Genomic DNA, 12,795 nt, shown 5'->3' on the forward strand with positions numbered 1-12,795 from the left:
TTGCTTTATATTAGTTCACATGCTTAGAATCCAACACCTGGACAATCTGAGACATTAGAATTTTCACTGAGTTCCCCTTTTATCTTTGATAAAGGATTGATGGAAACTTTAGATGAATGATTCTAGTGCTGTAACGATTGACAATATTACACTGAAGGAGCCACATAAATGCTTTCAATTCAATAAAATAAATGTAACATCAGTTGAAGATAGTGCTGATATGTCTTTGAATACAAACTAACAGCACATTAACTAATCACTATATGTCCATGCAGCTCACACAAAAGTCAATCATCTTGCAGTGCAGTGATGAACTGAATCATTTTGGTCAGAAGGCTCTCAGTTCATTCCTTGCTTTGTATGGGCTTACTTGTTCTTGGTCAAGGCAGCTTCAATCAGCCTGAGTCTAAAGAGAGAGGAAGGAGAAACCTAACTCAATACCAGTAATCATGTGACTTGTACAAAAGAACTGAAATATTAGATGCAAAATTGGGATTTTGCACTTTGGTGTGAACCTTGTCAGTCTAGGTATTTTCACGGTGTTGGACTCATAGCGTATACGATTTTCCAACTATCATAAACACTCATTACTGCCGACACTGATAGTGGGAGGGGGGGGGGAGCATAGTTATTTCTCTCAACTGGACTGGACTGAGGAATTAAATACCACAAAGAAAAATCGAACCTTGCTAAAAGAACAGCTGTAGCTTACATTTTGCGTTAAAACAATCAATTGAGTTGAGATGCATTTTGTACATTAAAAACAAGAACAGAAATACTGTGTGCAATTCTGATCTCCCTCCTATAGGAAAGATGTTGTGAAACTTGAAAGAGTTCAGAAAAGATTTACTAGGATTTTGCCAGGGTTGGACGGCTTGAGTTATAGGGAGAGGTTGGGATTGTTTTCACTGGAGTGTTGGAGGCTGAGGGCTGACCTTATAGAGGTTTATAAAATCATGACGGGCATGGATAGAGTAAATAGGCAAGGTCTTTTCCCTGGGTGGGGGATTCCAGAACTAGAGGGCATAGGTTTAAGGTGAGAGGGGAAGGATTTCAAAGGGATCTAAGGAGCAATTTTTTCATGCAGAGGCTGGTGCATGTCTGCAATGAGCTGCCAAGGGAAGTGGTGGAGGCTGGTACAATTACAACATTTAAAAGGCATCTGGATGGGTATATAAATAGGAAGAGTTTAGAGGGATATGGGCCAAATGCAGGCAAATGGGACTAGAATAATTTAGGATATCTGGTCGACATGGATGAATTTGACAGAAGGGTCTATTTCTGTGCTTTACATCTTGATGATTCTATGACTCTAAATATGTAAAAAAAAATGTACAGAAAATAACTGCAGATGCTGGAAATTAGAAACAAAAACAGAAATTGCTGGAAAAGTTCAGCAGGTCTGGCAGCATCTGTGGAGAGAAAACAGAGTTAATGTTTCTGAGGAAGGGTCAGTGGATCCAAAATGTTAACTCTGATTTCTCTCCACAGATGCTACTGACCTGTTGAGCTTTTCCAGAAATTTCTGTCTTTGTTGCACAGAAAATTGCTGTTTTTCTCTCCGTGCAACATGACTGTTCCACTTTCTCACCAACAACAATCAGTAAAAGACAGTCTTGCTCATTTCAAATGTGAATGAAAAATACACTGACAAATTGCCACTATTTCATTTCTTGTCATTGTAAATTCAGTTTCCAAATTAGATATTTTAATATAGACATCATGTTCGTCAATCCAAACTTCAGAGGGATTAAGTTGTTTAACTGTTAATATCTCTTCATAATTGTGTATGGTTGACAAAGCGCCAAACAGGGCGTTCATTTCTCATAAGCACCAATCCATGATTTTTATTTGACAGTGGTGATAGATCATGGAGCTTTCACAGCAGACATTAGGTCTATGACTGTTATTAAGCATCTATCTCTTCTAATCGCATTTTCCGGAACTTACTCCGTAACCTTGAACGTTATAGTAATATCGAATATGATGAGATTAGATTCCCTACAGGCCCTTTGGCCCAGCAAGTCCACACTGACCCTGGGAGGAGCAACCCACCCAGACCCATTTCCCTCTCTCTAATGCACCTAACACAATGGGCAATTTAACATGGCCAATTCACCTGAGGGAGGAAACCTGAGCACCCGGAGGAAACCTACAGGGACAATGTGCTAACTCCACACAGGCAGACACCCGAGGCTGGAATCGAACCTGGTGCTGTGAGGCAGCAGTGCTAACCACCGAGCCACCGCGCTGCCCGAGTTTAGTTTGTTTCTCCCTTCAGTTCACGGAACAAAAATGAACTTCGAGCACTAAACGAAAGTTGATGTACTGGGAAAACAACGCATAAGTTGCAAGTAGACCAGTTTTGAAGAAAGGCTACGCAAGTTATAATGTAATGAAATGTTCCCTAAGAATTTCCCATTTTGACTTGGGACAGTTGATTCGATTTCTATTGTGAGCATTGTTAATAAGTACGTAAAACAGTTCGAAAGAATAGTAAAACTGATTGCATTTCGTATATACACAAATTTAAAGAATTATGCAAAACATTGCACAACTTATTTGTACTCCTATTTCCTACAAATTCAACACAATATATTGTGGAACGCTACATTAAGCTGTGACAAAGCTCTTTTAAGTGCATCATTAACTTACCGATGATTTTAGAACATTTTAACAGAGGCTCCCTTCATAGCAATACCTCACCACACACCAAACGCGACCAATCTTCTGTCACCGAGCTGCCCAACAGTTGTTAGGCTGCTGAATTCTTTTTTATTACTTCCTGGTGAAGTTGACTAGTGTATTTCTATTTGCATGTTTATCTCCAGACCATTAATTTTCCAGTCCTAAGGATTGGGCGGGATCATTGAATAAATTGAATTTGAATTGTGATTCTGGGTCATTATTGGTGATGGCAGCTCTGGAGGAGACCTGAATAATTAGTAATGTCAGTAACTATTTCTGCTTTATACAGTTTCGGAATGTCTTGGATTTGTGATAGTTAGTGAGAAAGCTGCTTAATTTTTGAACCATATTCTGGGTTCGTAGGCAAACAATAAATTGTTCACAAAACACTGGTCATTAGTTTTGGGCGATAACCGATCCAGGAAACAGCAACTCCCACCGTAAGTTTCTTTTTGCTTTTTCATTTCGGTGTTGAACAAATTCTTTGGATTCTGGTTCACATGTTAGGCTTTAAAGCCCAAATCACCCTTTTTGTCGTTGATGCGGTGCACGAATTGTTCGTCTTTGTTTGGAAAGCATTCATATCGCAGACAGATTTGAGTGTGAAAGCTAAATACAAACAGAAAGCACCGTGACTGTGTTCTGTCTTTATAGCGTTTCACATCCTCGTAAGCAGAGGGTAACACAGAATCGACCTTTACCAACCCAAAACGCAATAAACATTTATTTGCACCATTATTCCTTTCACGTAGATTTTATCTCCCAGGAAAATACTTTTCTACACTTACCTTATGATTCCTTTGTGCTCCACGTTTCCCGTTTAGTAGCTCCGATGCATTTCGTCCATTTGGAAGGAATTTTTTTGTTGTCTTGGAGTTCTTCCAACCTTGACATCTGTATTAGCAGTTTGCTGTCTCAATTTTTGTGCCCCATTTAACTGATCTTCAAACATAAGGAAAATAGCCCTTTGTCAGTAATTTATTGTACTTAATTTAGAGCACTTAATTTGGTGGCAGCAGGCTATATAAGGTAAAGTTGAAAATAATTCTGGATTTTAGTAAGTTTGGTTGTAGGAGGGATTGAGACATTTGGTGGTTGAGGTAATATTTATGTTTGGCAATATTTAATAGAGATCTAAACAATATGACTTTGATTGTACCTATTCTTGTTAGCTCTTGTATCAGAAATGGTTATACTAACTATTGGCTAGAATATATGTTGCTCTGGCAATGTTGATTTGATCCTTCATCACTCAGAGATGACCATTCATCCTGATGTTTCCAATTATATCTGATACTAATATCATAATTTCAATTCCTATATTATTGCACACAGTTGGGTTAGACTTAACTGGAAAATGTTTGCCATTAAGTGTTGAATGTTGTTGCAATGGCTCTTATTTATGACAAACCAGAGGGGATGGTAATAACCTTTTCTGTTTATTTTCCAGGCTGAAAAAATATCACCCCTGGGTAAGAGTGCACAAGCAGTGGGCCCTAACATGCTGTCTATTATCAAGTTCAGGATGCTGAGTGATGTCCCCAGTGCAGAGATGATAATCTTTAATCCCTGCTGTAGCTGTGCTTGGAGCTAGAATCATAGTTATAATAATTGGTCAACTGTTGAGACCATTCAAATTTGCTATATAAATAGCTGGTGAAAATCACTAAGAGGCAATTAGTGTTAGTGAAGGTGTGAGACAGAAATGCTGGTGTTGATGGTGAGTGCTCTGTTCTGATAATATCAGAAGCAACAATGAAACCCTAACAGTTTTATATTTTGCATGTCTGATTTCCTAGCTGAAACTTCAGATTAATTGAAAGATTTATTTTCACTGCTATAATCACTTGAATCACGATGAAAGGCAGTAACCAAGAAATTAAGATTAAGTGTTCTATTTGAAGATAATTTAAGTATATATTTTAATATAAGTAAGAATATGTTTTGCGTAAATTTACCTTTCCCAGCAGAAATGCTAAATATCAGTGAACAGTTTAAAGTCTTCTGATCTTTTAAACTACTTTTCTTCTTTCGAATGTTGATTTTTTTCTCTCATCTTGGGTTTGGTACATTAACAAAAAGGTACTAAGATGTTAATACTTTTACTCAGTGTATTTCCCAGCAAGCTCCTCCCCAAGTAATAGCTTCAGTGAATCAGAAAGAGAGAAAATGCACAAGTCATAGAACCTCCAGCTTTTATAGAGAATTGGAGTTTTAAATTATTGAGTTAGATACAGAATGTTTTATACTCAATTTTAATTCCATTATACCAGACAGAATTATAGAATCTATACAGTGCAGAAAATGGCCATTCGGTCTAGGAAGTCTGCCCTGACCCTCTGAACAGCCTCCCATCTCTGCTTTTACCCACCTAACTTACAGATCCCTTGACACAACGGGGCAATATGTTTTAACATGGCCAATCCACCAACTCCACACATTTTTGGACAGTGGAAGGAAACTGGAGCACTCGGAGGAAACCCATGCAGACACAAGGAGAACATGCAAACTCCACACAGACAGTCGCTCAAAGCTGGAATCGAACCTGGATTCCTATGAGACAGAAATGCTAACCACTAAGCCACCATGCTGCCTCTTGTCACAGTCAATGTTATAATTAAATAGATAAAATTATAATGTGCACCATATATACTCCCGTAAAATTTAATTTTTCGGACTATGTTTTAGAGTTAAATTTATGGGGTTGACTATTACAGGGATACTAAATTTTGGGGGGCTGAATTAATTCTACAATCCAAAATACCTACCATTAGCAGAAGCCTAATTGATCTCTAAATGAATATAGAAAAACAAACTACAAGGAATTACAATAATTCCATGAGTGCAACATGGAATCTGAACTCAGCTGAATACACACAAAGAGAGGTTATCACCTGACTCTGACCTGATGCATCTTAAATTTTCGTGCCAAATTCTTCCATTCCCTTCCATTTTCTCTCGTCTACTATTGTTTTAGTTTTTCAAAGTAACATTTTAAGCTTTTATTTCTGATAAAAAAATTCAGACATTTGACTCTCATACAATCATGAGAAATCGTCAACAGCTACATGGTAATTATAGTGAAGTAAATGCATACAGGTCTATTTCATAAAGGAAATGATGGTGTGATAAACTTTGTATTACACCACTTACACTATTTATAGTGCTCATTCGACAATGAACTTAAGAAAGTCTAATGTTGGCATGTATTGTACATAAAAACACATAATAGCATGAAAACATTTATGTACAGGATAATACATTGACTCACAAATGTTGATCTGTTATCTGTGAAGAACTAGGGTTGACCATTACGCAAGATGTATGAAAAATTCCAGAAAATTTAGCCAAAAATATGTGGGCGGTTTTTACATGAGAACGACTTGTACTCGAGTATATTTGGTAGTTATAGGATAGTTGTGCCCTGTTGACACACTTGGCTGATCTACTGATAATAACTGTGAATGTGCCAGTATTGTCTGGCATATAATGGGCAATGTCTCTAATGTGCCTTTCCAACTTAGTCTTCAATCTGCTTTCTGCTGCTCACTCCAGCAACAATTGTTCGAACACTCAATTTTTCTAAACCTACAATTAAAGTGATCACGACTATGTGACCTAAGCTGTATATTTTCCATGGTAAATGACTTTGTAGGAATTTTGATCTTAATGGAATGGAGGCATGAAGTATTCACCATCATTAAAAACCATTGAATAATCCATAAAATTCGCATCACCTATGGCTCATGAGTTTAAAAAAAATGAATTTGGATTTTCTTAGCTGTTTTTATGTCGACTGATCACCTAACTTCAGAGTGAATGGGTGGAGATGGAGTTGAACAAAAGTGAGGATTGCAGATGCTGGAGATCAGAGACAAGATTAGAGTGGTGCTAGAAAAGCACACAGGTCAGGCAGCATCTGAGGAGCAGGAAAATCGACATTTCGGGCAAGAGCCCTTCATCAGGAACTGAGAGCATTGTGAAAGGTGTGGTTAAACAAGCGGTTATGTGTGGCAGGCCAAGACAGGACAGAAGAAAAGCTGATAATGTGAGGTGATAATGAGAGCTGAGGGTAGTCCATGCTGAAGGCAGACCACACAATAGGTCCGAGAGTGGGTGAAAAAGCATTGGCTTTACTACATCATAACAAGACTAGGTGTGGGGGTGGGGGAAAAACAGACAAGGATGGAATCAGGATCTAAAGTTATTGTAGTAATGTTGAGTCCTAGAAGTTGCAAGGCCCCCAAGCAGAAAATGAAATGTTGTTCTTTGAGCTTGTGCTGAGACTTGCTGGAAAACCACAGCAGCTCTGTGGTAGAAATGCTGGCTAGGGAAATGGTGGTGAGTTGATATGGCAGGCGACTGGAAGTTCTGAATCATTATCAGTTATTCAGCTTCTCTATTGTGCTGGCCTGCCATCTATAACCCCCTCATTTATCTGTGCCTTTCATTTTGCCTCCATCTTCCTCTATTCATTCAGCTCTCCTCCCACCCCTCATTTATCCAACAACCCCCTCCCTCCCCACTCCGCTGCCAAGTTCATCCTCAGCATAAACACCAGTTTTTACTAGCTGCTATTAGTTCTGATGAAGGGTCGCCAGATTCAAAATGTTAACTCTGCTTTCTTCTCGCAAATGCAGCCAGACCACTTGAGTTTCACCAGCAATTACTGTTTTTGTTTCAGTTCTCCAGCATCTGCAGATCTTCGTTTTAGTTGAGGTTGGGGTCCATTCAGCCTTGATCTTGGTGAATGGCAGGGCAGGTTTAAGGAGCAGATTGGCCTACTCCCGTTCTTATTTCTTATGTCTCTGCATTTTTATCTGTTACTCTGAATGCATGCATTCTAGCAATTAACCATAATTAGTCTGAATTGTTAAATTGATGCAGTTTAACTCGATAGGAGATATCAAGCCCCTAATGCCTTCTGGTAATTACACAAAACAGGATCACTTTCTCTTATATATGCGCACAAAGTCATTTTAGTTTAAACATTGAACTATCAAACTGACAGATCTACAGACAGTTTAGAAATGGGAATAATTTCAGGTGGAGTCTGCCAATTCACTATCATCATTATGCACTACCCTGCACAACAGCCATTTACTGGGTGGACTTTTCTAAATCAACCCATTCAGAGATATTATTGTACACCTCTGGAGGTGATGCAACTCAAACCAAGGCCTCTTGGCATAGACTAAACTGACCCCTACTGTACATCTGATCTATTTTTTGCATTCCATTTAATTGCTGACCCCATAGTGGTAGATAATTGTCAATGTTCAAACCAATGAAGAGGAGAAAAGTTATAGTACTTAGAGGAGGCCTTTCAGCCAGTGCAAACACAATGGGCTAAATAAATTAGCCACCCATTCTAATCCCACTTGCCAGCACATGGTCCATAGTCTTGCAGGTTAAAGTGATTTAGGCACAGATCAAGGTTCATTTTACATGAGTTGAAGATTTTAACCTCAATCACCAAATTGGACAATGAATTCCAACTATCCCTAATCCTCTGGATGATAAAGGTTTTTCCTCATGTCCCCTCTAATCCTTCTGTCAGTAAAGGTGTCCTTCCTGGTAGTTAACCTCTCTACTACGGGAAACTAGTCTTCCCTGTCCACTCTGTCCAAGCCTCCAGTTAAGTGACCTTGATTAAGTTACCCATTAGCCTTCCCTGCTAAGAAAAAACAATTTTGTTCTATTCAACCTTTCCTCATCCTGAAAAATTCACACCCTGGCAATATTCTCTAGAGCTATTATCTTTCCATAATGTGGTGACAAAGAGCTGGACACAAATTCCAGCTGTGTCCTGACCAGCACCTTATATTGTTCCAGAAGTACATTCCTGTTTTTTTTTAGATTAGATTAGATTCCCTATAGTGTGGAAACAGACCCTTTGGCCCAACCGACCCTCCGAAGTGCAACCCACCCCCTCTGACGAACGCACCTAACAATAAGGACAATTTAGCATGGCCAATTCACCTGGCTGGCACAGCTTTGGATTGTGGGAGGAAACCCATGCAGACACAGGGAGAACGTGCAAACTCCACACAGGCAGTTGCCCGAGACTGGAATTGAACCTAGGTCCCTGCTACTGTGAGGCAGCAGTGCTAACCACTGAGCCACCGTGCCACCATTTGGTATTCAATGCATTACCTCCTGAAGAAAGGCATCCCATATGTCATTTTCAGCAACTTACCTACCGGTCCTATCACAATCAGGGGCCTGTGGACATGCTCCTGAGGGTTTCTCATGTGCTCTACTTCTCTCAATATCCACTTGTTTATTGTGTATTCCCTTGTTTTGTTTGCCCTCAATACATAATACAAATGCACATTTCTCAAAGTTGAATTCCATTTTGCTACTTTTCAGCCTGCTCAGGTAAATTACTGATGAAATTTTCCTGTAGTTAACAGCATTCCTGTGTACTATAAAGTACATGTCTACCTTTTCTGTTGAGCCACATGGAACACCTTTGAAAAACATTTGAGCAGTAAGCTGTTGTGGCTATTTGAACTAATTGAATTTTCATCCCATCAATTTCAATGGAATGTCCTTCAGGGTTGTTTGACAATAGACATGCATTTTTTACGTTATTACTAGCCAGATGACTGCGTTTCCCCCCCCCCCCCCCCCCACTTTGTGGTATCTATATTTTTCAAAATACGTTCTGAATGCCTTTAAAAATGTGCATATAAGGATGTAAAATTGACTTATTGTTGAGAATTGAAAAAATACAGCCAAGGAATTGGATCTGGTCCAGAGAATATCTAATACACAATGCTAAATGATAGAGCTCCTAGGATAGATTGAAACAACTAGGGTGTTTTAATAGGTTAAATGCAGACTTTAAAGCAGAGACGATTGAGATTTATAAAACTATAATGAAGGCAATGGATTCCAAACTGATGGATAGTTTATTTGAATTTAATACAGGTGCAGATGAACATACAGACATATGAATAAGGAGCAGGGGAATGCCAATTGGCTCCTTAACCTTGCTCTGCCATTCAATAATTGATTATTCCACAATCTCACCCATCCTTGATAACATTTCATCCACTTGTTGATCAAAAATATTTAAACAATAAAAGTATTCAACAACTCTGTTTCGGCCACCTTTTGAGAAAGAGAGTTCTGAAGAGTCATAGCCCACTGAGAAAAAAGCAATTCCCCTCATCTTCGTTTTAAATCGGTGACCACTTATTTTTTATGCTTAGTTTAGAATAAGCATAACCTGTCCAAACTTTCCACAAAGAACAGCACATCAACTCAACACAGCCACCCATTCATTTGATAAATTTTCTTTGAATTGTTTGCCTTTCCTTAGACTGATACTGTGCACGGTAATACCAGATGTTGTGTCATCAATGCTCGCAGAGCTGATCCATAATCACCACCTACTCCCATCTTTTACATTCAATTACTCATAATAAATGGTATCATTCTATTAACTTTTCTAAAGGATAGTTCAGAGTCATGAATATAAAATTTGAAAAATGTCCCCTTTTTGACTGAGAATGTGGTAAACACAAGACCAGGAGGTGACAATGGCTCTTGGCAAGGTGCGAACACTGGGTTTCACTTATCTGATCATATTCTACTCCCCTGATGAAAACAACCTAGTAGTCAGCTGGAAGCAGGTCTTTGAGGATGGTACAGTGGCTGAGTGGTTAGCACTGCTGCCTTACAGTACCAGTAATCTGGGTTCAATTCCAGCGTCAGGCTGTGCGAAGTTTGCACATTTTCTACGGGTGTGCGAGGGTTTCTTCCCGGTGCTCCAGTTTCCTCCCACAGCCCAAAGGGCTGCAGGTTAGGTGGATTGGCCATGCTAAATTGCCCATAGTATCCAAGGATGTGTGGGCTAGATGGGTTAGCAATGGGAAATGCAGGATTACAGGGATAGGTGGGGGCTGGTTCTGGGTTTGGGTGGGATACTGTTTGGAGGATCAGTAGGGACTCAATGGGCTGAATAGCCTGCTTCTGATTGATTAGATGCATTTGCTAGTGACTGGGGTGGTGTGGGGTGAGTGTCTGAGATTTGCATGAGGAACATGTGGCACAAAATTATTCCTTGACACTATCCACTGATACAAAATGTATGTTCTATAAAATAACGCAAATAGAACAAATTTCTACACTTCTAAATGACACCTACACTTAAGAAAACAACGTTGTGAAATGTTGGGATAGCTCTTCAAATTATGTGAACTGCAATCTGAAACAACTGTTCCTTTTTGAAAGCTTTGATATTCTCTGTTTGCAGATGGAAATGAAGGTTGTTGAAAAGGATGAATCAGTGATCTTCTGGAATTAGAAAAGACATTTAGGAAAGGACTTGCTGGTTTTTGAAGCTATAACAACAACACAAAGACCAAGCACCTTGAAAGAAAACTAAAATGAATTCTAGCCTCAGGAGCACAGAAACGGTTGAATATTGCTACAGTTTTGCGGAGCAGTCTTGCATGAAAGCCAACCGATCAAATGGCCTCCGAGTATCCCTTTATCTGTTTGGTGTGGTGGCAATTCTGGTGACAGTAGTTGGTAATATGTTGGTGATCATTTCAATCTCGCATTTCAAAAAACTCCACACACCCACTAATTATCTAATTCTTTCGTTGGCAGTTGCGGATTTTCTGCTTGGATGTATGGTTATGCCGTACAGTTTGGTGAGATCTATAGAAAACTGTTGGTACTTAGGGGAAATGTTTTGCAAACTTCAATCAAGCTTTGATTTTATGCTTTGTGCAGCATCAATATTCCACCTGTGCTTTATCTCTATTGATCGATATTATGCAGTATGTGACCCGCTGAAATACAAGACCAGAATCACACTTCAAATTGTCCTCATGATGATCTTCACCAGTTGGATTCTTTCAGCATTTGTCGGTTTTGGCATGATATGTTTAGAACTGAATTTAATTGAAATTAGGGATTTCTATTACCGACAAATTTATTGTTATGGTGGCTGTATACTGCTGATGGGGAAATTCTGTTCAGTGATTTATTCACTAATTTCTTTTTACCTCCCAGGATTTATAATGCTGTGTATTTATACGAAGATTTACTTTGTAGCTACAAAACAAGCTCGAGCCATTAATGACATTGCAAGGCAAACCCAAGCTATCAAAGACAGTAAAAACATAAGTTCCCAGACAAGTGAAAGAAAAGCTGCAAAAACTCTTGGAATAGTGATGGGTGTATTTTTAATTTGCTGGTCTCCATATTTCACTTCTAATTTCATAGACCCTTTCATTGAACACTCAACCCCACGCATTATGTTTGATCTCTTTTTTTGGTTTGGATATTTAAATTCTGCATTTAACCCAGTGATCTATGCATTTTTTTATTCTTGGTTCAGAAAAGCCCTAAAAAATATGTTAACCTTTAAAATATTTACAACTGATTCCTCAAGAATAAATCTATTTTAAGTTAATTACATCAAAATAGTGTAAAGTTTGTGAAGCTAGAAAGGAAGGTGCTGCTGTTCTTAATATAGTTTCTTTTTACATTTCTATAATTTATTATTTTATCTCAATGTGCTTTGCAATTATATCTTTGAAATATATAAAATGAGTTGTTGCAATGAATACCATCAAGTTCAATTGGTTATCAGCTGCAAGGATTTGTCAAATGTGATTCAAGTGTTTTGAAATAATATGAAAAGTGATTATGGTGTTGTATTATGATCTTCTACATGAATAAAAGTCTCCTTTCACCTCATTATGAAAGATATATGAAGTTTCCACTTGCATATTCAGTTTGTTTGCACTGCTGTTCAAACGTTGCTCAGTTGGCAAGGTTTTAATTTCTGTTTTTGAACATGTGTTTTACATATACCCCATCATCTACATATTAAATATCCCTCCAATCTTCTTGCAGTAACTTTGTTGGAAGTACTGTGGAAATCCTGAAATAATTGAAACTCTCTTTCATCAGCTGAGCATTTCACTTTTAGCAGTGATCCGATGCTCCTGGAAGAGGAGGGACACTTATGATAGTTCGGTGTGGTCAGGTTCATTAATATATTTTAGGCAGGATTCCTAGTCACCTAAAGGGACTCCCTTCAAAGGCAAATTAAAGATTGGCTGTAACACATCTCTGGAA

General features: G+C 38.6%; 1 protein-coding gene across 1 annotated transcript; it reads left to right on the forward strand.

The window, feature by feature from the left end:
• Positions 1-4,144: 4,144 nt before the first annotated feature.
• Positions 4,145-12,414, forward strand: LOC122548643 (trace amine-associated receptor 1-like). Its single transcript, XM_087976009.1, has 2 exons — positions 4,145-4,408; positions 10,955-12,414. The coding sequence occupies exon 2, from the start codon at positions 11,088-11,090 to the stop codon at positions 12,117-12,119; it is 1,032 nt and encodes a 343-aa protein (XP_087832135.1). The 5' UTR covers positions 4,145-4,408; positions 10,955-11,087; the 3' UTR covers positions 12,120-12,414.
• The last annotated feature ends 381 nt before the right edge of the window (positions 12,415-12,795 follow it).

This window comes from Chiloscyllium plagiosum, unplaced genomic scaffold (genome assembly GCF_037043375.1).
Source record: "Chiloscyllium plagiosum isolate Xiang-an unplaced genomic scaffold, Cpla_swu_hap1 HiC_scaffold_3, whole genome shotgun sequence".
NCBI classification, from domain to species: domain Eukaryota; kingdom Metazoa; phylum Chordata; class Chondrichthyes; order Orectolobiformes; family Hemiscylliidae; genus Chiloscyllium; species Chiloscyllium plagiosum.